The sequence below is a fragment of the Bos javanicus genome, chromosome 10, assembly GCF_032452875.1.
Source record: "Bos javanicus breed banteng chromosome 10, ARS-OSU_banteng_1.0, whole genome shotgun sequence".
Taxonomy (NCBI): domain Eukaryota; kingdom Metazoa; phylum Chordata; class Mammalia; order Artiodactyla; family Bovidae; genus Bos; species Bos javanicus.
This window is the reverse complement of record NC_083877.1, coordinates 24,066,998-24,091,866: the sequence shown is the minus strand read 5'-3', so window position 1 is coordinate 24,091,866 and position 24,869 is coordinate 24,066,998. Positions and strand designations below refer to the sequence as shown.

The 24,869-nt window shown below is 39.1% G+C and overlaps 1 gene segment (V, D, J or C); it reads left to right on the top strand.

The window, feature by feature from the left end:
* The first annotated feature begins 9,540 nt into the window (after positions 1-9,540).
* On the top strand, positions 9,541-10,876 carry LOC133255323 (T cell receptor alpha variable 22-like). The segment is given in 2 exon segments: positions 9,541-9,715; positions 9,905-10,876. Coding segments are annotated over 2 exon segments (582 nt in total).
* The last annotated feature ends 13,993 nt before the right edge of the window (positions 10,877-24,869 follow it).

The window sequence follows — 24,869 nt, the reverse complement described above, 5'->3', positions numbered from 1 at the left end:
GACGTTGTAGCCAGTGCAGTAAAGCAAATAAATATATAAACAATCTTTTAAGCCAGAAAGGCAGTCAAATCACCACTATTTTCTATCTATGTAGAAAATCCCAAAGAATATGCCCTCCAAAACTCCTACAACTCTTAAGTGGGTTCAGAAGGTCTCAGGATATATAAGGTAAACACACAAAATAAAATGCATTTTTATATACTATCAGTAAACATGTGGATACCTAAATTAAAAATATAATACTATTTACAATGGCTCAAGAAAGACCCTAAATCCTTAGGCATAAATCTAAGAAAACATGTACAGAACTTATACACAGAAAGCTACAAAACACTGCTACTTCCAAAAAATAAAAATAGCCAATTATTCTAGCTATTATCCTAGAAAGACCAACTTTCCCCCAGTGGAGCTGCATAGGCACTTTTAGAGAAAAAAAAAATTGATGGCACATGTATTATGACCTCTTTTTGGACTCGATTCTGTTTATTGACTTCTTTATTTTATCCTCATACCAACAGACCATTCTATCTTAATTACTGGGGCTTCATACACATTTTGAAATCTGGAAATGCAAGTCATGTTTTCTTTGTCTTATTCAAGGCTTGTTCTAGGTCTTTGCACTTCCACGTAAGGTATAGTATAGCTTCTACAAAAAGAGATTGAGGTAATTTGATTGGGATTGTGTTGAATTTATGAATTCATTTAGGGCAATTGACATCTTAACATATGGAGTGTTTAGATCCATAACCTCTTTATTTATGTCCTCTCTAATTTCTTTCATTAATTTAGGTCCTCTCTAATTTCTTTTGTTAATGTTAAGATTTTTCTAGAGGACTTGCATTGTTGCTGTTGTTTAGTCTCTGTCCCGTCCAACTCTTCGCGACCCCATGGACTGTAGCCCGCCAGGCTCCTCTGTCCATGGGATTTCCCAGGCAAGAATATTGGAGTTGGTTGCCCCTCCATTCTCTAGGGGATCTTCCCAATGCAGGGGTATTTTCTACATGTACAAACGTATGATGTGTAAATAAAAATAGTCCACCTGGTTGGCAGGCAGACTCTCTACCACTGAGCAACCTGGGAAACAAGGCTACTTGTAACAATTTTATCTTTTATTTTGTATAGCTTTTTTACCTTAATTGACCTAAATGCCCAGTATAAAATCCAGAGCTAGGACTAATTGGGTTAAGAAAAATGTGGATACAGGGAATTAATTATGCCCTGAAATAGCCAGAACAGAGCTAGGACACCTGTCAATATGAGAACAGATTTAGTTCAACAGCCAAACAGATGGTACCAACCTCTTGTTTGGGGTTTTGAAAACACTATTTCATTGAGCAGCCTTAGGAAATGGTCTTTCCTGACATTAGTGTCTGTAGGTGGCAAGGACTGGTCACCACTGAGTACCAGGCCATGATTTATGTTAGTTACCCCAGATCTCAAAAGTGAGGACATTTCTCATCTCCTATGTGATTTTTATCTCTCAAATCAAAACTATTCTAGAGTTATTGGAGAGGAATCAAGAAGAGGTCTTGCATACCTTATATTAAATTAGTTCCCAAGCATTTGATAAATGACATTTTAATTGCATTTTCTAATGCTTTTGCTAGCCTGGAGAATCCCAGGGATGTGGGAGTCTGGTGGGCTGCTGTCTATGGGGTCACACAGAGTCAGACACGACTAAAGTGACTTAGCAGTAGCAGTAGAAATAAAATTGATTTTTGTGTTTGGTGACTGTATCAATGCACTAATAGGTTCTAGCTCTTAAACAGCTTGTTTAGAGGTACTTTGTATTTTCTACATGTATAAACTTATGATCTGTAAATTAAAATAGTTCTGCTTGTCCTTTTCAAACTTAATATATCTTATTTCCTTCCCTGGTTTGATCCGAGGCCCTCCATTAGGACAGTGAATAGAAGTAGTGAATAGAAGTACCTGTCTTGTTTGTGATCCTGTAGGGAGTAATATTGACTTTGATATTTTCATTGATACCCTTTATTAGATTTGGGAATTTCTCTTATATTTTTGGATTGTTGGGAGTATTCATCATGCAGAGACATTAGCCTTTCGTCAAATTCTCTTGATTTTTTAAAAGTAAATTAAGTATATTATTTTGGTTTTCATCAAGCAAAGAAAGATAATGTCACCTCATATGGTCAAGATATAATCTTCTAAAATTAAAAATTCTGAAAAGAGCCAATAGGCTAAAAAACTTGTTTTTAGATTCTCCATATTTTGGTTTCCATTTTTTGGGTTTTCGTTATTATTTAAAATGCCACTTTGAAATGTTTCATACAATCTTCTAAAAAAATAAGGTCAATGAAACCAAGAAATGAAAGCATTTGGTTTTTTTTTTTCTACCTTTTGCTAATATAGTAAAATAATATATTCCTACATAGCTTAAATGAATTCATTTTTAATTGTTCCTATATTTTCAGTAGTAGTAGGTGTTGAGTTGTGTGTGTGTGATCCTCCATGTAACAGACTACCAAAGAATATTTATGAATATTTGTTAAATATTTATATGGGAATAATATTTATTCCCATATCATCAGTTTAATTTTCCTCCATCCTAGACTTGTGATGTTTGTTATCTGTTCTTGAATTTTGTCCACAAATATAACCCTCTATTTATCCTGTTGGAGTCTTTGTTTAACTTGACTTCTATAGTATTGAAAGATTGCTTTTGGAATAATTTCAAGAGTTGTTCAGCATAACTTCATTCACTAAGTTCATGAATAACAACTCATCTACTCATTCAGAAAACAGATAACTCTTGAGTGCTTTATGTGTACCAACCTCTCTTTATAAACATTGAATAAACTTTAAATATAGGAAGATAAAAGAAAAAAAAAAATAAAACTACAAAGAAGCCAACAACTGAGGGTGTGTGACAAAGAAAAGAGCCAGAAATAATGAAAAAAATTTGTGGAGTGGTTTAGAACTAAGAAAACACAGATGAAAACAGAGGTCATACAACTAAGATGTGTGTATCTCAGTTGTGTCCAACTCTTGGAACACCATGGACTGTAGCCCACCAGACTCTTCTGTGCATGGATTTACCCAGGCAGGATACTGGAGTGGGTTCAGTTCCATTCAGTTCAGTTGCTCAGTCGTGTCCAGCTCTTTGCAACCCCATGAACTGCAGCACACCAGGCCTCCCTGTCCATCACCAACTACCAGAGTCCACCCAAACCCATGTCCATTGAGTCAGTGAAGCCATCCAACCATCTCATCCTCTGTTGTCCCCTTCTCCTCAGCCCTCAATCCTTCCCAGCATCAGGGCTTTTCAAATGAGTCAGCTCTTTGCATCAGGTGGCCAAAGTATTGTAGTTTCAGCTTCAACATCAGTCCTTCCAATGAACACCCAGGACTGATCTCCTTTAGGATGGACTTCTTGGATCTCCTTGCAGTCCAAGGGACTCTCAAGAGTCTACTCAGCTTTCTTTATAGTCCAATTCTCACATCCATACATGACTACTGGAAAAACCATAGCCTTGACTAGATGGACCTTTGTTGGTAAAGTAATATTTCTGCTTTGTAATATGCTGTCTAGGTTGGTGATAACTTTCCTTCCAAGTAGTAAGCGTCTTTTAATTTCATGGCTGCAATCACCATCTGATTTTGGAGCCCAGAAAAATAAAGTCAGCCCGTGTTTCCACTGTTTCCCCATCTATTTGTCATGAAGTGATGGGACCGGATGCCATGATCTTAGTTTTCTGAACGTTGAACTTTAATCCAACTTTTTCACTCTCTTTTTTCACTTTCATCAAGAGGCTCTTTAGTTTTTCTTTACTTTCTGCTATAAGAGTAATGTCATCTGCATATGTGAGGTTGTTGATATTTCTCCTGGCAGTCTTGATTCCAGCTTGTGCTTCCTCCAGCCCAGGATTTCTCATGATGTACTCTGCATAGAAGTTAAATAAGCAGGGTGACAATGTACAGCCTTGACGTACTCCTTTTCCTATTTGGAACCAGTCTGTTGTTCCATGTCCAGTTCTAACTGTTGTTTCCTGAGCTGCATACAGGTTTCTCAAGAGGCAGGTCAGGTGGTCTGGTATTCCCATCTCTTTCAGAATTTTCCACATTTTATTGTGATCCACACAGTCAAAGGCTTTGGCATGGTCAATAAAGCAGAAATAGATGTTTTTCTGGAACTTTCTTGCTTTTTTGATGACCTAAATCAATCCCTTATGACTATACAGTGGAAGTGAGAAATAGATTTAAAGGACTAGATCTGATAGACAGAGTGCCTGATGAACTATGGACGGAGGTTCATTACATTGTACAGGAGACAGGGATAAAGACCATCCCCAAGAAAAGAAATGCAAAAAAACCAAAATGGCTGTCTGAGGAGGCCTTACAAATAGCTGTGAAGAGAGGCGAAAGGCACAGGAGAAAAGGAAAGATATACCCATTTGAATGCAGAGTTCCAAAGAATAGCAAGGAGAAATAAGAAAGCCTTCCCCAATGATCAGTGCAAATAAATAGAGGAAAGCAATAAAATGGGAAAGACTAGAAATGTCTTCAAGAAAATTAGAGATACCAAGGGAACATTTCATGCAAAGATGGGCACAATAAAGGACAGAAATGGTATGGACCTAACAGAAGCAGAAGATATTAAGAAGAGGTGGCAAGAATACGCAGAAGAACTGTATAAAAAAGATCTTCACGACTAGGATAATCACGAAGGTGTGATCACTCATGCTCACCTAGAGCCAGATATCCTGGAATGTGAAGTCAAGTGGGCCTTAGAAAGCATCACTACGAACAAAGCTAGTGGAGGTGATGGAATTCTTGTTGAGATATTTCAAATCCTAAAAGATGATGCTGTGAAAGTGCTGCATTCAGTATGCCAGCAAATTTGGAAAACTCAGCAGAGGCCACAGGACTGGAAAAGGTCAGTTTTCATTACCATCCCAAAAAAAAGCAATGCCAAAGAATGCTCAAACTACCAGACAATTGTACTCATCTCACACGCTAGTAAAGTAATGCTCAAAATTCTCCAATCCAGGCTTCAGCACTACGTGAACCGTGAACTTCCAGATGTTCAAGATGGTTTAGAAAAGGCAGAGGAACCAGAGATCAAATTGCCAACATCCGCTGGATTATCGAAAAAATTGGAGTGGGTAGCCACTTCCTTTTCAGGAAGCTAGCCTGATCCAGGAATTGAACCCCCATTGCCTACACTGCAGATTGATTCTTTACTGACTGAGACACCAGGGATATTCAACTTTCAATCTGAGAAACATTTCAAAAAGTTCACATCCTGTGGGAGTTTAGCTCTTCAGTTCATTTGTTCAGTCACTAGAGGGGGCTGCCTCATTTGGAAACAGCGGTCTTTTCTGGCTATCAAGGAAAGGAAGTTTATGTTTTCCATCGATGTTTCACAGAAAAGTGGAAAAAAAAAAAAAAAGATTTTCATCATCTTTAGACAACTTGATTTGATAATCCTTTGTTGAGTGCATGTGGTCAAGGATTCAGGGAATCATGGCCTTATAGCCTAAACCTTTTACATGTACCTCCCTAAACACTGCTTTCCCATTCCCCACTCCAGTTAACTCTTCCTTCCCTATTCCTTACACTCTTTTCTCTTCACTCCCCTTTTTCTGCCAGGATCATCCACCTCCACCCTTCTCCACCCCAGACAGTTTGCTTTCCGTTCTGTCTTTTCTCTCTGTCTCAGCATCTTTGGTGCAGAGCACCTACAAACATGGGCATAGAGGACATAAGGATTAAGGACCATTGTTCAAGGAGAATGAGGAGAATACCATCCGTGTCATCAGTTACTATATCAAGAACAGATGTATTGTGAAATGTCTGCCTCAATGGAGACAGATGCATGATTCCAAGGACCTTTTCAGGACGCTGAGTTCCAATGTCCGAGCTCAAGACGTTTAGTTTTCTGTCCCAATGTTAGTAATATTTCCTGTCCCTCAGAGCAATCACAGCCTACTTTGAAATCTCACATACATTTCCTAGAACGTGGATGGGAATTTTTATCTCAGTACAGTTTTCTGTGATTAAACAATGTTTTCCACAAGCTTCACAGAGCATCAGAAAATGTCTCTGAAGAAGAAATGATAGAACAATGGTTCCAGATAGACACACCATCGTGATCAGTGTTCCTTTTTCAGAGCCAGACTTTAAACTTCACAGAGGATGGCAGCACACACCCTGTGAGTTGGGGATGTCTCTCCTTCTTTGGGGGACTGACTAAAACAGGGCAGGAAGACCTAGACAAGGAACTGCTTGATCATTGGCTGAGCGATCCTGGCAACAACACACTGCAACAGATACCTGCACTGGTGTTAAGTCTCTACTAGCAGCAGTTGTGACTGTTCTCTGCAAACAAGCCTAGGAGCAGACACAAGTCTGAACTCTGAGCCCACAATCCTGGTTTGTCCTTGAAGTATGAGGCTGGTGTTTGGAGTAACTGTTTTTCTGACCTTGGGGAGGTGTTCTGTATCTACAAAGGATGACTTTGAAGCCAAGGAACCATAAAGGGTCATTTGCTCTCTACTTCTCTCCCTATGTTTTATTCAGCATTATAGCAATGGAATTTAAAACAGATCTATGCATTTGCTAGGGAGTACAAACTTCTATATAACAGGTTAATTCATAGCCATGATCCAGAAGAGACATTAGCAGTAAGCATGTTGGAAGAAATCTCTGGGGTTATTGAGCCAAGGACCCCGGGATAAAGCCTATAGAGTTCTCAGATTCTTGCCATGTGTCTTTGGTCCGTATATAATAGGCATCAATAATATTTCTCAGGACATAGATAAAAACACTGGAGTAGGGGATAGGTCAGACAGTTTGGGGAGTGTTGTGCCCTTGATCCACAGAATTACACTGATTTGTTGTCAGGGAATAATTTTATTTTCTTGGCCCTTTAGGGACTGTGATTAATGCTAAGAGCACCCAGTCCAGCTCCATGGATTGTGCTGAAGGAGAGGATATAAACCTGCCTTGTAACCACTCTACCATTGGAGGAGATGACTATATACATTGGTATCGGCAAAATCCCAATCAGAGTCCACAGTATGTCATTCATGGCTTACGAGGCACAGTGAACAGCAGCGTGGCCTCTCTGACCATCTCTTCAGACAGAAAGTCCAGCACCTTGGTCCTGCCCCAGGTCACCCTGAGAGACACCGCTGTGTACTACTGTGTCCTGAGAGAGGCACACTGGGACAGACGGGGCTGCACCTGTGCAATATCTCTCTGGTGGGAAGGAGGGGGGGTGCAGAGTTGGGGGAGCCATCACGAGAGCAAATCTAGAATCATTTGGAAGGAGAATCAGAAGAGCAGTAAGAGATGAGGAAAATTAAGGGAAGAGAAATGGAAGAAGATGAATAAAAACAGAAGAAAAAGAGGACAAGGAATAAGCACCTAGTTTACTGATGAATCTAAGAAGAATTTTGAGGCATATCAGAATCATAATTTTAACATAGCAATAAAGTAAGAGGTGTTAATAATTTTTATGACTCTTTCTCATGTCAATAAAATGTTGGTTTCAGTGTGCTAGTCCCAACATAAGAAGTGGGAAACATACAAATAATTCTCCTTGTACCAAAGGCTTCTTTCATTTGGATCCAAGGCCAAGTCTAGACTCTGATGTGTTACAGTTGTTCCACTTACCAGAAACAAATTACTCTCTCTGAGAAAGATCTGAAATGTTATTGTTGCTAGTCTAGGACATTCATATTTCCCGTGAAGAAGTTTTTTGAAAGAAACAAAAATTAAGTGAATAATAATTTTTCACTTTCTAGGCAGGTCTGGAAACCCTGCCTTTATAAGGAGTTTTCATCAATTTGATAATCCTTAAGCAGCACATGGGGGTTCCCCCATGGCTTAGCAGTAAAGACTCTACCTGCAATGCAGGAGCTGCAAGAGACCCGGGTTTAATCCTTGGTTCAGGAAGATCCCCTGGAGGAGGGCATGTTAACCCATTCCAGTATTCTTCCCTGGAGAATCCCATGGTCAGAGGAGACTGGCAGACTACAGTCTTTAGAGTTGCAAAGAATCGGACATGACTGAAGTGACTTAGCATGCAGGCATGCAAGCAGCACATGGGGCTTACCCTGGTGGCTCAGTGGTAGAGAATCTGCCTGCCAATGCAGGGGACACAGGTTCGGTCCCTGGTTGGAGAACTAAGATCCCACATGCCTTGGAGCAACTAGGCCTACGTGCTGCTACTACTGAACCATTTTTGAACTGTCCATCTGAACATTAGTGTCTGCAGATCACTTTACTTTCACTGCAGTGAAAATATACAGGTCTTCATCTTCCATCCCTTTTACCCCCAAATCTACTGACAGAGAATTGATATTATTTACAGAGTCTGAGATAAGAGCACAAACTAAAATTATCTTCATATGGTTTCAAAAACACTTATTTTTCTCTAAAATAACCTACTAAAATTAAAAAGCATAATACAAAACTAGTAATCAGCAGTTTAAAATGTATTTACAATAGTAATTAAAAAATAATTTTTCACTTTCACTTTAATAAAAATAAAACTATTACAATTCAATTTTCGATGTCCACCTCGTGGTTAAGATAACGAATACCGCTCTCAATGCAGGCTGAGTCTAAAATAAATATATATAACTTTCAAAGTCATCAGTACCAATTTTATAGCATCCATATATATGCATTAATATACAATTTTTTTTCTCTTTCTGACTTACATCACTCTGTTTAACAGGCTCTAGGCTCATCCACCTCACTAGAACTGTCTCAAATGTGTTTTTCTATGGCTGAGAAATATTCCATTGTATATAAGTATGACAACTTCTTTATCTTTTCATCTGTTGATGGACCCTTTTTGCGGGGCAAAAATAGAGACACAGACATAGAGAACAGACTTTGGACACAGTAGGGGAGGGAGAGAGTGGGAAAAATTGAGAGAGTAGCATTGAAACATATGCTTTACCGTATGTAAAATAGATAGCTAGTGGGAAGTTGCTGTATGATGCAGGGAGGTTAACACGGAGCTCTGTGACAACCTAGAGGAATGGGGGGAAGACTCACAAGGAGGGGACGTATGTATACTTCTGGCTGATTCACATCATTGTGTGGCAAAAGCCAACACAATATTGTAAAGCAATTATCCTACAGTTAGAAATAAATTAATTAAAAAATAATACTGTTTAATACAGCAAAGTGTTCCAGCCATTAGAAGCAACTTCTGATCATGCTGATTCATGAGGACCCTTCAGAACCACAAGTAAGTGCATAAGAGAAGCAAAAGCTGCATCCTCAGCACTTCTGGGAAACAGTATTTCATTAAGGAAGAACTACTGCATCCATGCCATGTGAGAGAAAGATGGGGCTATATAATTAATTTTTGCTTTCTTTTTCCTAAAATTCTCCCAAATTCCTAATCAGGGTCTGCCTTCTCCTAAATGTTCTCAGAAAATGTCCCTCAAATCATAAAATAATGATCTTTCTATTTCCTTCTCTCACTCTACCCCTGCCCGCACATTCTGAGTTGGCTGCAGTGAGTGGGAGGGTGGGGCGTCCTGTCAGTGTCACCTGAGCAGGATTTGTTGGGTAAGCTGATTGGCTGCAGGAGCAGGAACGACTTACGACACTCACTCCCTCGGGGTTCTGTTAAGTGTCTTACAGTGAAAATGTCCCCAAAGAAGAGGAAGCATCATGAAGAGGCTAGCAGGCACTGTGCTGGGGCTTTTGTTTGCCCAGGTTTGCTGTGAGTTGGGGCTGCCCCACAGGGGATCTGAAGGAATGAGGAACTGCTCTATTGTTGAGGGAGGGAGAGGAGCTGACAAGTCCTGCAGACTTTTTATCCTTCTCATCATCTGTGGGGATGAGGGCATTTTCAGGGTTTAGTAGGAGTTACAGTGACCCTCACTAGTGACTGTTTCTCTTTCCTCATCAGGTGTGCAAGGGGTGGATATGGAGCAGAGTCCCCCAGCCCTGAGTCTCCAGGAGGGAGCCAGCTACACGCTTCAGTGTAATTTTTCCACTTTCCCACAGAGTGTGAGTTGGTATCTTCAGAACCCTGGGGGCTGCATCATCCACCTGTTTTACATTCCTTCAGGGACAAAGAAGGATGGAAGATTAAATGCCACGACAGTTCCTAAAGAAGGCAGCAGCTCACTGTACATTTCCTCTTCACAGACCACAGACTCAGGCACTTACTTCTGTGCTGTGCAGCACAGTGCTCCCCAGGCACCTGCAGCCTCTACACAAACCCTCCGTGGGGCTCAGCCCCTCCTCCAGCCACAGTCACGCTTTGAGGCGACCACAGGGCATCTGCAGTGCTTAATGTTACTCACCTACATCAGTACAGTTTTAATCACAGACACCTTTTGGCCCTACAGATTATGCACTTTGGTCTTTATCTTTCCTTCTCAACATATATCTGCTTCTGCACTAGACACTTCTAACTGGGAACTAGCAGAGTAGTTGATAAGAGGATAGGATTAAAATAAGTATTTAACCACAGCTTCCCAGTGGTAAAGAATTTGCCAACCAAATTGGGGATGCAGAAGACATGGGTTTGATCCTGGGGTTGGCAACATCTTCTGGAGGAAGACATGGTAACCCATTCCAGTATTCTTGGGAAACATTGGGAAATCTCATGGATGGAGGAGCCTGGCGGGCTCCAGTCCATGGGGTCTCAAAGAGTGGGACTGACTGAGTGACTAAGTACACATGGTGAACTCAAAAATGTTAAAAAGTGAAAGGAATTAAATGAAATCACTCCAATAAAGATATTATCCAGTTTGGAGGGTTCAGGATGGGGAACACATGTATAACTGTGGAGGATTTATTTTGATATTTGGCAAAACTAATACAATTTGTAAGGTTTAAAAATAAAATAAAATTAAAAAAAAATTACAACAACAACAACAAAAATTCTGGAGCTGAAAAAAAAAAAAAAAAAAACAAACGATATTCTCCAGTTTGTGAGAGGGTGGGGCCTACTGAAAGAATTAAAGCAGATATGAACTTAGAGTTCTCGCTGGCTGAGAAGGGCAGAAGAGGAACTTGAGTTGCCACTGAGCACTGGCACCAGAAACATTGGACAAGATACTGGGAGCATCATTTTCTTTTCTTTTTTTTTTTTAAATTTTATTTTATTTTTAAACTTTACATAATTGTATTAGTTTTGCCAAATATCAAAATGAATCCATCACAGGTATACATGTGCTCCCCATCCTGAACCCTCCTCCCTCCTCCCTCCGCATACCATCCCTCTGGGTCGTCCCAGTGCACTAGCCCCAAGCATCCAGTATCGTGCATTGAACCTGGACTGGCATCTCATTTCATACATGATATTTTACATGTTTCAATGCCATTCTCCCAAATCTTCCCACCCTCTCCCTCTCCCACAGAGTCCATAAGACTGTTCCATACATCAGCGCCACTTTTGCTGTCTCGTACACAGGGTTATTGTTATCATCTTTCTAAATTCCATATATATGCGTTAGTATACTGTATTGGTGTTTTTCCTTCTGGCTTACTTCACTCTGTATAATAGGCTTCAGTTTCATCCACCTCATTAGAACTGATTCAAATGTATTCTTTTTAATGGCTGAGTAATACTCCATTGTGTATATGTACCACTGCTTTCTTATCCATTCATCTGCTGATGGACATCTAGGTTGCTTCCATGTCCTGGCTATTATAAACAGTGCTGCAATGAACATTGGGGTACACATGTCTCTTTCCCTTCTGGTTTCCTCAGTGTGTATGCCCAGCAGTGGGATTGCTGGATCATAAGGCAGTTCTATTTCCAGTTTTTTAAGGAATCTCCACACTGTTCTCCATAGTGGCTGTACTAGTTTGCATTCCCACCAACAGTGTAAGAGGGTTCCCTTTCCTCCACATCCTCTCCAACATTTATTATTTGTAGACTTTTTGATTGCAGCCATTCTGACTGGTGTGAAATGGTACCTCATAGTGGTCTTGATTTGCATTTCTCTGATAATGAGTGATGTTGAGCATCTTTTCATGTGTTTGTTAGCCATCTGTATGTCTTCTTTGGAGAAATGTCTAGTTCTTTGGCCCATTTTTTGATTGGGTCATTTATTTTTCTGGAGTTGAGCTGGAGGAGTTGCTTGTATGTTTTTGAGATTAGTTGTTTGTCAGTTGCTTCATTTGCTATTTGGGAGCATCATTTTCGCTTCTGTGGCTTCAACTAGGCTGTGAGTTGTGGAGGAGAAAACCTAGGATATCTCATCAATTAGGTGGACTGAGAAAACTGGATTACAAACAAGCTCATGCAGATAGAAACTCTAAGAAAGAAATAGATGTCTGTGGAACTAATGACTTTTTGATCTCTTTAAGTAGGGGTGAGTGGACAACAGAAGGAAAAAAGTGATCAAGAGCAAGTGAAACAGAGCCTTCAATCTTTGACAATCCAGGAATGAGAGGTTTCCTTTCTGAACTGTAGTTATGAGAAGGCTGGATTTGACTATTTCCTGTGGCACTGGCAATATCCTGGTAAAGGACCTGCATTCTTGATAGCCATATGTTCAGTTATGAATGAAATGGAAGATGGAAGTTTCACAGTTTCCCTCAATAAGAGTGACAAACAGCTCTCATTGCACATCGCAACTTCCCAGCCTAGAGACTCAGCCACCTACATCTGTGCAGCAAGTGACGGGTGCTCCCCTGCAACCTGTACCCAAACCTGCAGCTGAGCTGCAGCCACACCCTGCTGTGTAGATGAAATACACATGCACACACACACAATCTGTTTGGTCATAAAAATCTTAATATATTTAAGAAAACTGAAATTATATAGAATTTATTCTTCAAAATGGAGATGATACAGAATATCTAGTACAAAGAAATGTCTGTAGAAACTCTCAAATATTTGGAATATATGCACTAACTTAAAAATAACCATAGGTTAAAGAAACAATTACTATGACTTTAGAAAATATTTTGAAAGTAAATATTGTGAGAGTACATTATATAAATATGTATGAAATGCAGCTAAATAATATATAAAAGGAAATTTATCTATTTAAATGCTTGTTTAACTAAGGAAAAAATGTTGAAAAACTGTCATCTAGGCTTTCAGCGAAAGATGATAGAAAATCGAATTAAACCCAATATAAACTGAAAGAAGTAAATAATAAAATGTTGGATTGGTGAAATACAAAGAAAGCTATCGGGATAGCCATGAAATACAAAGTTAATTTTGTTAAAATGGTCAATAAGATTGAAATATTTCTAGGTAGAATTATCAAGGGAAAAAAGAAAAAAACACAAATTATAAATATAAGTAACTAAAAAGAAAATTATTCTACAAGTTCTATAATGTTAAAAGGGTAATAAAAGAATATAATTAACATGTTTATGTCACTGAGTAAGTGTATAGAAGTAGATTTACACAAGTAGGGAAGGTTTATTTTTTGACAAAGTGCAAAGACAGTTCAATGGGGGTAACACAGTCTTATGAGCAAATGATGTTGGGACAATTGGATATTCTTGGCAAATAATTAAAACGTTGCCAAATATCACACCTCATACAAAAACTTGGGTACTGCCTTAAAATGAACCCATACATCCAAGTGTAAGATGTAAAATTACCAAATCTTTTAGGAAAAACATAAGAGAATATCTACATGACCTAGGGTTAGACAAAAAGAATTTTGACATAACACCAAAAGCATGATCCATAAACAAACTTAGATTTCATCAAAATTAAAAATTTGCTCTGTGAATGACACTGTTTGCTCTGTGAAGGACACTGTTAATAGAAGGAAAAAGATAAACCGCAGAAATGACAGGAAATACATTTTCATCAAAAGATTGTGTTCAGAATACAATGAACTCTCTAGACAGCAGGAAGGAAATAATCCAGTTGAAAACTGAAGGATAGATTTACACAGACACTTCACCAGGGAGCTATGTGGTAAGGAAATAAGCATATAAAAAGATGGTCAGTCTAAATCAAATATCTCTCTTAGTAAATGTCACATTGCACTGGAAAATATGTGGGTTATTTTCAAATATCTTTTGATAGCGATTTCTAACATAAATCCACAGTGATTAGAAAACAGACTGTAGGATTTTAATATCTTTAGACGATGAAAATTTGAACCTTGTTTTATGTCCCTGGATGTGTACCAATGTCTCCTAGTTTATAGTCTATGGGACCTTGAATAGAATTTGCATCCTGCTTAAAGCTCAATATTCTGAAAACGAAGATCATGGCATCTGATCCCATCACTTCATGGGAAATAGATGGGGAAACAGTGGAAACAGTGTCAGACTTTATGTTTTGGGGCTCCAAAATCACTGCAGATGGTGACTGCAGCCATGAAATTAAAAGACGCTTACTCCTTGGAAGGAAAGTTATGACCAACCTAGATAGCATACTGAAAAGCAGAGACATTACTTTGCCAACAAAGGTCCGTCTAGTCAAGGCTATGGTTTTTCCTGTGGTCATGTATGGATGTGAGAGTTGGACTGTGAAGAAGGCTGAGCAAAGAAGAATTGATGCCTTTGAACTGTGGTGTTGGAGAAGACTCTTGAGAGTTCCTTGGACTGCAAGGAGATCCAACCAGTCCATTCTGAAGGAGACCAGCCTTGGGATTTCTTTGGAAGGAATAATGCTCAAGCTGAAACTCCAGTACTTTGGCCACCTCATGCAAAAAGTTGACTCATTGGAAAAGACTCTGATGCTGGGAGGGATTGGTGGCAGGAGGAGAAGGGGACGACAGAGGATGAGATGGCTTGATGGCATCACTGACTCGATGGACGTGAGTCTCAGTGAACTCCTGGAGTTGGTGATGGACAGGGAGGCCTGGCATGCTGCGATTCATGGAGTCGCAAAGAGTCGGACACGACTGAGTGACTGATCTGAACTGAACTGATTGTGTGAAAATTGCATAAGTCTTAATTATGTTAATTCATAGTGCTTTTCAGTTCCACTGTACCCTCCTACTTTTCTCTATATTCATTCTATTAATTTTTGAGAGTTTTCTCTTGAAACTCCAAACAAAAAATTTAATTTATTTACTTAAAAAATAGTTGCAATATATAGTGGAACTGTATTTTGTGCTGTGTTTTCTAAGTCTAATATATACTTTCATAATTTAAAAAAATAAAGAGAAAAAAAGATGGTCGACATTATTAGTCATTAGGAAAATGAAAATTAAGGCACAAAGAGATACTACTTCACATCTACCATAAAGACTAAAATTAAAATTACTGACAATATTGAGTTCTGGCAAAGATGCAGAGAAATTGGAGCACTCATATTGCTGGTGTGTGAATGGTCCAGTCATTCTGGAAAAAAGTTCAGCAGTTCCACATAAACTTAAATATCCATGTACCTTACAACTCTGCAATCACAGTCCTGAGTATTTATGCTTGAGAAATGAAAAACTTGTATTTACACAAGAGTCTATGCATGAATATTCATAGCAGCTATATTTGTGATGACCAAAAGCTGGAAACCAGTCAAGTATTCTTCATTGGGTGAATAGATAAATAAATCCACTGTAATACATCTGTACAAGGACATATTATTTATAGATTTTTTTCAATTTGTAATAGAGTTGTGTCTCAATAAACCATTTAAAGTTGAAAATAACAAAAATGCATTTAATATACCTAACCCAGCCTACATTAAATGTGCTCAACACTTACTTTAGCCTACTTACTTTTCTTTAGGTGAGAGAAATCATCTAATGCAAAGTCTATTTTATACTAAAATGTTGAAAATCTCATGTAATTTATTGAGTAGTGTACTGAAAGTGGAAAATAGAATAGTTGTATGATTACAGAATGAAGGTAAGTGTGTCAGTTTTTTACCCTCATGATCTCAGGGCTGGCCAGGAGCTCAGCTTATTGCTGCTGCCCAGATCACCAAAGAATATATAGCAAATGTTGCTAGCATGGGAAAAGATCAAATTTAAAAATTCAAAGTGTGGTTTCTACTGAATGTGCATCACTTTTTTACCACTGTAAAGTCAAAAATCCAAAGTCAAGACATCATAAGTGGATGACAGTCTGTAGTGCTTAAAAGAAACAGACTATTGATACATACAATAGCTTAGATGGGGCTTCCGAAGTGGCTCAGTGATAAGAACCTGCCTGCAATGCAGGAGACGGGGATTTGATCCCTGGGTGGGGAAGATACCCTGGAGAAGGAAATGGCAACCCACTCCAGTATTCTTTCCTGGAAAATTCCAAGGACAGAGGAACCTGTCTACAGGAAGTCTACAGTTAGTGAGGTTGCAAAAGAGTGGGACATGACTTAGCAACTAAAAACAATAGCCTAGATGGCTCTCAGGATGTTATGCTGAATGAAGAAATAGTCAATCTCAGAGGCTACATGGTGTATGATTACACTTATTGGATTATTATGATTGTATACATACTGTGATTCTACTTATACAACATTCTCAAAGAACAAAATTAGAAATGAAAAAGAGATCAGTAGTCGGGGTTAGAAAGAGCTGCAGGGATGGGGAGAGTATGCACAGGGGATTTCTTTAAGAGACAAAACAATTTAGTGTCATGATTTTAGTGGTGGTACAAGAACCAATACATGAGATAAAATTTCATGGACAAATGCATCAAAACCAAAGAATGCATATAAAAACTGATGATAAGGTTATGGTATTTTTATAAAATTTTATCAATATCAATTTCTTGATATATGTAATTATTATATTAGTATATATCTATATTTTATAATATTATGCTGCTTTGCAAGCTGCTATGATCATTCATGATCTCCTCTGCTTAATTACAAATAATTTCAAGTCCGGGCATTCATTGCCTGTCAGCTCTCAGAAGTGAAATGAGACTGAAGATTAGTTGTCTCAGATACATACAAACTATCCTCCTTGCTTCAGTCATTCATGAGTTATTTTGATCTTAAATTCCATGAACTGGCAGTATTTTAGACCTTGTCTCTATTTTCTTTTCTACTTATCTATTTGCCTTTGGTTCTTTTATATTAATTCATCTATTATAGCAATGAAAGCAAATGGAAGATTGACAGCTACATTCCACATGAACATGAAACAGTGCAGAGAACTTCAGTCACCAACTTCTCTGGTGTTGACAGGTACTAAGTGTCTGCAGTCTGTAAATATTAAATTTATAGGAGTGCATTATAGCATTACACCAGAGAAAGATCTGGCATGTTTATCTTAACTTTATTTTATAATGAGAAATACTAATGAGCAACTGACAAGTGAGACTGAACACTCTGGGCCAAGGAGACATAAAATGTGACATGAGAATGATTCTAGGACAGATGATCTAATAAGTACAATTCTACATTTAGAGGTAACAGGACTGAATAGCCTGATTGCCCTCAAAGTTTAATACATAAGACTCCATATAAAATTTAAAAAGAATAATATGTTATTCCAATTATAATTTCATTTAAATATACACCACTGAATAGACTCTGAAATTCAGATGGGCTGATTTTTTAAAGTCATTTTATGTTGAAGTGATTTTATTTATTGAAAAATCTAGGTGGAGCCCTGGAACACAGTAAAAAAAAAAGACAGAGGTACATTAATTGTTTTGTATAAGATTTATATTCACACAGAAGTCCTAAGATCTGTGAATGTTTTAAAATAGTCACTAGATTCTGGATAGAGAAAAGTAAGTATAGGCTAAATGAATAACAAATCAGTAGATTACAAGGATATTTCTTAGGCTATACTAAATTATATCTTGAAGAGGATTACAAAATTATTTTACTGAATCAGTGTATGTAAACTTTGGCTTCACAGCTGAATTCTACTAAAAATTTAAAGAAGAGCTAACACCTATCCTACTCAAACTCTTCCAGAAATTTGCAGAGGAAGGTAAACTTCCAAACTCATTCTATAAGGCCACCATCACCCTAATACCAAAACCAGACAAAGATGCCAGAAAAAAATAAAACCACAGGCCTATATCACTGATGAACATAGATGCAAAAATCCTTAACAAAATTCTAGTGAACAGAATCCAACAACATATTAAAAAGATCATACACTATGACCAAGTGGGCTTTATCCCAGGGATGCAAGGATTCTTTAATATCCACAAATCAATCAATGTGATACACCACATTAACAAATTGAAAGATAAAAATCACCTGATTATCTCAATAGATGCAGAAAAAGCCTTTGACAAAATTCAACATCCATTTATGATAAAAGCCCTCCAGAAAGCAGAAATAGAGGGAACATACCTCACCATAATAAAACCCATATATGACAAATCCACAGCAAACATTATATTCAATGGTGAAAAATTGAAAGTATTACCCCTAAAATCAGTAACAAGACAGGGTGCCCACTCTCACCACCACTATTCAGCATAGTTTTGGAATTTAGCCACAGCAATCAGAGCAGAAAAATAAATAAAAGGAATCCAGATCGGAAAAGAAGAAGTAAAACTCTTACTGTTTGCAGATGACATGATCCTCTACATAGAAAACCCTAAAGACTCCACCAGAAAATTACTAGAACTAATCAATGAATAAAGTTGCAGGATATAAAATTAACACAGAGAAATCTCTTGCATTCCTATACACTAACAATGAGGAAACAGAAAGAGAAACTAAGGAAATAATTCCATTCACCATTGCAATGAAGAGAATAACATACTTAGGAATAAATCTACCTAAAGAAACAAAGAGAGAAGGAAATAGCAACCCTTTCCAGTACTCTTGCCTGGAAAATCCCATGGATGGAGGAGCCTGGTAGGCTGCAGTCCACGGGGTTGCTAAGTGTCGGACATGACTGAGCGACTTCACTTTGACTTTTCACTTTTCATGCATTGGAGAAGGGAATGGCAACCCACTCCAGTGATCTTGCGCGGAGGATCCCAGGGACAGGAGAGCCTGGTGTGCTGCCATCTATGGGGTCGCACAGAGTCAGACACTTCTGAAGTGACTTAACAGCAGCAGCAGCAAAGAAAAAAAAGACATATGTATAGAAAACTATAACCCACTGATGAAAGAAATAAAAGATGACTCAAATAGATGGAGAAATATACCATGTTCATGGATTGGAAGAATAAATATAGTGAAAATGAGTATACTACCCAAAGCAATCTATTGATTCAATGCAATCCCCATCAAGCTACCAATGGTATTTTTCAGAGAACTAGAACAAATAATTTCACAATTTGTATGGAAATACAACCTCGAATAGCCAAAGCACTCTTGAGAAAGAAAAATGGAATTGGAGGAATCAACCTGCCTGACTTCAGGCTTTACTACAAAGCTACAGTCACCAAGATAGTATGGTACTGGCACAAAGACAGAAATATAGATCAATGGAACAAAATGGAAAGCCCAGAGATAAATCCACACACCTATGGACACCTTATCTTTGACAAAGGAGGCAAGAATATACAATGGAGAAAAGACAATCTTCAACAGGTGGTGCTGGGAAAACTGGTCAATCACTTGTAAAAGAAAGAAACTAGAACACTTTCCAACACCATACACACACAAAAAAAACCTCAAAATGGATTAAAGATTTAAATGTAAGACCACAAACTATAAAACTCCTAGAGGAAAACATAGGCAAAACACTCTCTGACATACATCACAGCAGGATCCTCTATGACCCACCTCCCAGAGTAATGGAAATAAAGGCAAAAATAAACAAATGGGGCCTAATTAAAATTAAAAGCTTCTGCACCACAAAGGACACTGTAAGCAAGGTGAAAAGACAGCCTTCAGAATGGGAGAAAATAATAGCAAATGAAGCAACTGACAAAGAATTAATCTCAAAAATATACAAGCAGCTCCTGCAGCTCAATTTCAGAAAAATAAATGACCCAGTCAAAAAATGGGCCAAGGAACTAAACAGATATTTCTCCAAAGAAGACATACAGATGGCTAACAAACACATGAAAAGATGCTCAATATCACTCATTATCAGATAAATGCAAATCAAAACCACAATGAGGTACCATCACACGGCGGTCAGAATGGCTGCTATCCAAAAGTCTACAAACAATAAATGCTGGAGAGGGTGTAGAGAAAAGGGAAGCCTCTTACACTGTTGGTGGGAATGCAAACTAGTACAGCCAATATGAAGAACAGTGTGAAGATTCCTTAAAAAACTGGAAAAAGAACTGCCATATGACCCAGCAATCCCACTGCTGGACATACACACCTCGGAAACCAGAATTGAAAGAGACACATGCACCCCAATGTTCATTGCAGCACTGTTTACAATAGCCAGGACATGGAAGCAACCTAGATATCCATCGGCAGATGAATAGATAAGAAAGCTGTGGTATGCATACACAATGGAACATTACTCAGCCACTAAAAAGAATGCATTTGAATCAGTTCTAATGAGGTGGATGATAGTGGAGCCTATTATACAGAGTGAAGTAAGTCAGAAAGAAAAACACCAATACAGTATGCTGCTGCTGCTGCTGCTGCTAAGTCGCTTCAGTTGTGTCCGACTCTGTGTGACCCCATAGACAGTAGCCCACCAGGCTCCCCTGTCTCTGGGATTCTCCAGGCAAGAACACTGGAGTGGGTTGCCATTTCCTTCTCCAATCCAATACAGTATATTAACACATATATATGGAATTTAGAAAATGGTAATGATGACCCTATATGTGGGACAGCAAAACACACACACAGATGTATAGACAATCTTTTGGACTCTGTGGGAGAAGGTGAGGGTGGGATGATTTGAGAAAATAGCATTGAAACATGTATATTATCATATGTGAAAGAGATTGCCAGTCCAGGTTTGACTCATGAGACAGGATGCTCAGGGCTGGTGCACTGGGATGACACTGAGGGTTGGAATGGGGAGGGAGGTGGAAGGGGAATTCAGGATAGGGAACACATGTACACATATGGCTGATTCGTGTCAATGTATGGCAAAAACCATTACAATATTGTAAAGTAATTAGCCTCCTTTTAAAATAAATAAATAAATAATGTATATCAACTTGTTTAATCTTCAGTTTCTTTCACTTCAAACCTTTAATATTAATTGCTTTCTTCACGCCCCTTTTCAGGATCTGCCAAACTTAGTGACCAGGGAAAGAAAAGTAGACAAAGTAAAGGTGTGTGGTGAGCCAGTCTTTATCTGTACACAGACCATGTGGTCGATGAACATGACACCCTACTTCCTGTTTGAGATGAGTCACACAGGAACCAGTTACTATGTATATGTACTGCCAGGTACTCAAAGACACTGAACTCTCAGCTTGAGGCAGAACTTAGCACATTTGTGTAGGCGAATCCATGCCTCATGCATCTCTCCAGTCTGCTCTGGGTGTTCCTGGCCTTCACCTTCTCTGGTAGGGATGTTTCCAAACATGGGTGCGAGTGTTCAGGGTTAAAGGTCAGCACACAGGTATGTGGTGCTTCACAGGGACTTGGGGAGGAAAGGAGGATTGGGGAAAAGCAAGCATCTTATGATTTCAGTATGGTTTGTAAATATTTGGGTCCAAAATTAGTTGAATTTATACATTATTTTGTTTACTATTTCAGCTCTGTTTTCTTCTTTTTTTTCCACAGGATTTGGTGTGGCCCAGAAAGTTACTCAATATCAGCCAGACATAACCAGTCAAGTGCAGAACATAGTTATCCTGAACTATAGGTATGAAACAAGTTGGAACGTGTACACCTACTGGAAATGTTGGTACAAGCAGCTTCCCAGTGGAGAGATGACTTACCTCACTCATCAGTATTCAGAAGACGGGAATGAAAGGGATGGCCACTACTCTGTAAACTTTCAGAAAGCACATAAGTTCATCAACCTCACCATTTAATCCTTAAAGCTGGAACATTCTGGAAAATACTTCTGTGCTCTCTGGGAATGCACAGTGCTTGAAGTAATAGGAAAAGCTGAACAAAAACCCCAGAGGTCAATAAGAGAGAGCCTCCCTGCTGTGGGACCCAGGTCGAAATGTACAGCTGCAGACCCCAGACAAGAAATAGTAGTCCTGTGGTTCCTTAATTTGTGATCTGGATCATAAGATTTGATTCTAAATAAAAGCTTCTTCTATGTAATTTGGAAGCAGGTGTCCTGAGTGACTTTCTACTAATATTCTCCTCTTGAATTCTTGACTTTAAATCAATCATGCAGAGCATGTGTAACCTTGGCTTAAGTTGTAAACTTTTTCTATAATAATGTAAAGTGACAATTTCACTAAACTACACTCATATCCCAAACCTGGGTCTAGTTATCTGGAATCATCATGAAAATTATTTCCTTAGTCCTTTCTTCTTAGACTTGTGTCACTTAAGGTACAATCAGAGAAGCAGATCTCCAGTGGTATCAAATAAGAGATTAGTGATGAAGATTAGAACTCAGGCAATTGCTAGATCTGGTGGAAGAGTGTGTACAAAGCTGTTATCTTCGTATCTGGTGTTGAGACTGAATTCATTGTTAATCAGCTAGAGCAAAGTTAGGGAGAGACTGAAGCATAGACAAACTGTGACTCATAAGGACATACTAGAACCATGAGGGTAATGGAACCCACATAGACACACTAAAACTTGTCTATGTCTCACCTCCTTCAGTTCCACAGTAGTGAGTGACCTTAGGAGAAGTGGGTGTCATTTGGCATCATGCTAACATACCTACTTGGTCCAAGACAAAGAGAAGATGAGGATGAGGTTTGGTGGGAAGTGGAAGGGTTGTGAATCAATGATAAGATGAGCTATCAGATCAGCAGCAACATGAGTGAGTAACCATAGTCCCTGGAGCCCTGCCCCAACTCCAGAACATAAAAACTGTGGCTGCTTCATCACAACGACCTTCCAAATGTCACACAAATTTCTTTTGTGGCCAACCCTAACCCAGAAAAATACGGGAAGCACATTCTGGGAAAGATATTCCCAGTTAGTTAAGATAGTATAAAGCTGCTGAAGTATCCTCTTTGTTAACTTGGCATCCATCTGTGCTCTTTAACAGCTTTTGAATAAAGACCATAGCAAAACTATGCTTCTTGATAATGTTGTTGTTGCTGTTCAGTCACTAAGTCATGTCTGACTCTTTGTGATCCAATGGACTGCAGGATCCTCTATCTCCCACTATCTTTTGGAGTTTGCTCAAATTCGTGTCTGCTGAGTTGGTGATACCGTCCAACTGCCTCAACCTCTGCTGCTGTCTTCTTCTTTTGCCTTCAATCTTTCCAAGCATCAGGGTCTTTGGAGCCAATGAGTTGGCTTTTCTCACCAAGTAGCCAAAGTATTGAAGTTTCAGCTTCAGTATCAGTCCTTCCAGTGAATATTCAGGGTTACTTTCCTTTAGGATTGACTGGTTTGATCTCTTTGCAATCCAAGGGACTCTCAAGAATCTTCTCTAACACCACGCTTCTTGCTAATATGATGCAGTAATTCCTCATTCAACCCAAAATATTCTAAACGTATCCTGCAAAGATTATAGCAAGTTCATTTATCCCTTTGTGGGTGATGTTATTTTCTTTTCTACCTAAGACATACCCTCCCATTGAATCCTATATCTTCACTACTGAGATATAATAACATATAACATTGACTTATATTAGCATGTCTTATGTTACTACATGTAGGCAAATTGGAGAAGGGAGATCCAACCAGTCCATTCTGAAGGAGATCAGCCCTCAGATTTCTTTGGAAGGAATGATGCTAAAGCTGAAACTCCAGTACTTTGGCCACCTCATGCGAAGAGTTGACTCATTGGAAAAGACTCTGATGCTGGGAGGGATTGAGTGCAGGAGGAGAAGGGGACGACAGAGGATGAGATGGCTGGATGGCATCACTGACTCGATGGACGTGAGTCTCAGTGAACTCCGGGAGTTGGTGATGGACAGGGAGGCCTGCCGTGCTGCGATTCATGGGGTCGCAAAGAGTCGGACACGTCTGAGCGACTGAACTGAACTGAACTGAACTGAACACATAAATATATTATATTGAATTGAAAAACAAATTTTCCTTAGTATTATTGTTCTTATTTCTGCAAATGACCTCGTGATCTGGGAAAAATCAAGATCCTGATCTGGGAAAAATCCAGGGCAGGAGAAGATGGCGACAGAGGATGATATAGTTGGATGGCATCATCGACTCAATGAACACGTAAGTGAAAGTCACTCAGCTGTGTCCAAATCTTAGCAAACCCATGGACTATACAGTCCATGGAATTCTCCAGACCAGAATACTGAAGTGAGTAGTCTTTCCCATCTCCAGGGGATCTTCCCAACCCAGGGATTGAACCCAGGTCTCCCATTTTGCAGGTGGATTCTTTACCAGCTGCGCCACCAGGGAAGCCCAAGAATCCTGAAGTGGGTAACCTATCCCTTCTCCAGTGGATCTTCCTGACCCAGGAATCCATATGGGATCTCCTGCATTGCAGGCGGATTCTTTACCAGTTGAGCTACCAGGAGACGTGAGTTTGAGCATATTCTGGGAGATACTGAAGGACAGGGAAGCCTGGCATGCTGCAGTCCATGAGGTCACAAAGAGTTGGACAGAACTTAGCAACTGAACAACAACAACAACAATTTAATATGGGAAACCCTGAAAACACTCTTATCAGATTACAATGGGAGGAAATTCAACCCTGGTAAGAACAGGGAGGAAACAGACCATGAAATACCCAAGAAAGGATTTGTTCCTGTTATTGACATCCAGGTGATGTTGCAGAAACTTTAAATGTCACCTCTAATAAAAGCTCCATTTCACTCCTCTGAGCTTCTGTACCTCACAGCTCACTGAGGTATACATTTGAACAGGCTCAGCACCAGGTGCAGTGATTGTCAAGGACACATTTCTTCCTGATAGTCACTAGAACTTGCTTACATTGGGATCCTTTGAATCTCAGATTTCCCTGTAATAAAGACTCAGCACCCTCTGACATTCCTTCCAACTTCTCAGGGGAGATCTTCCA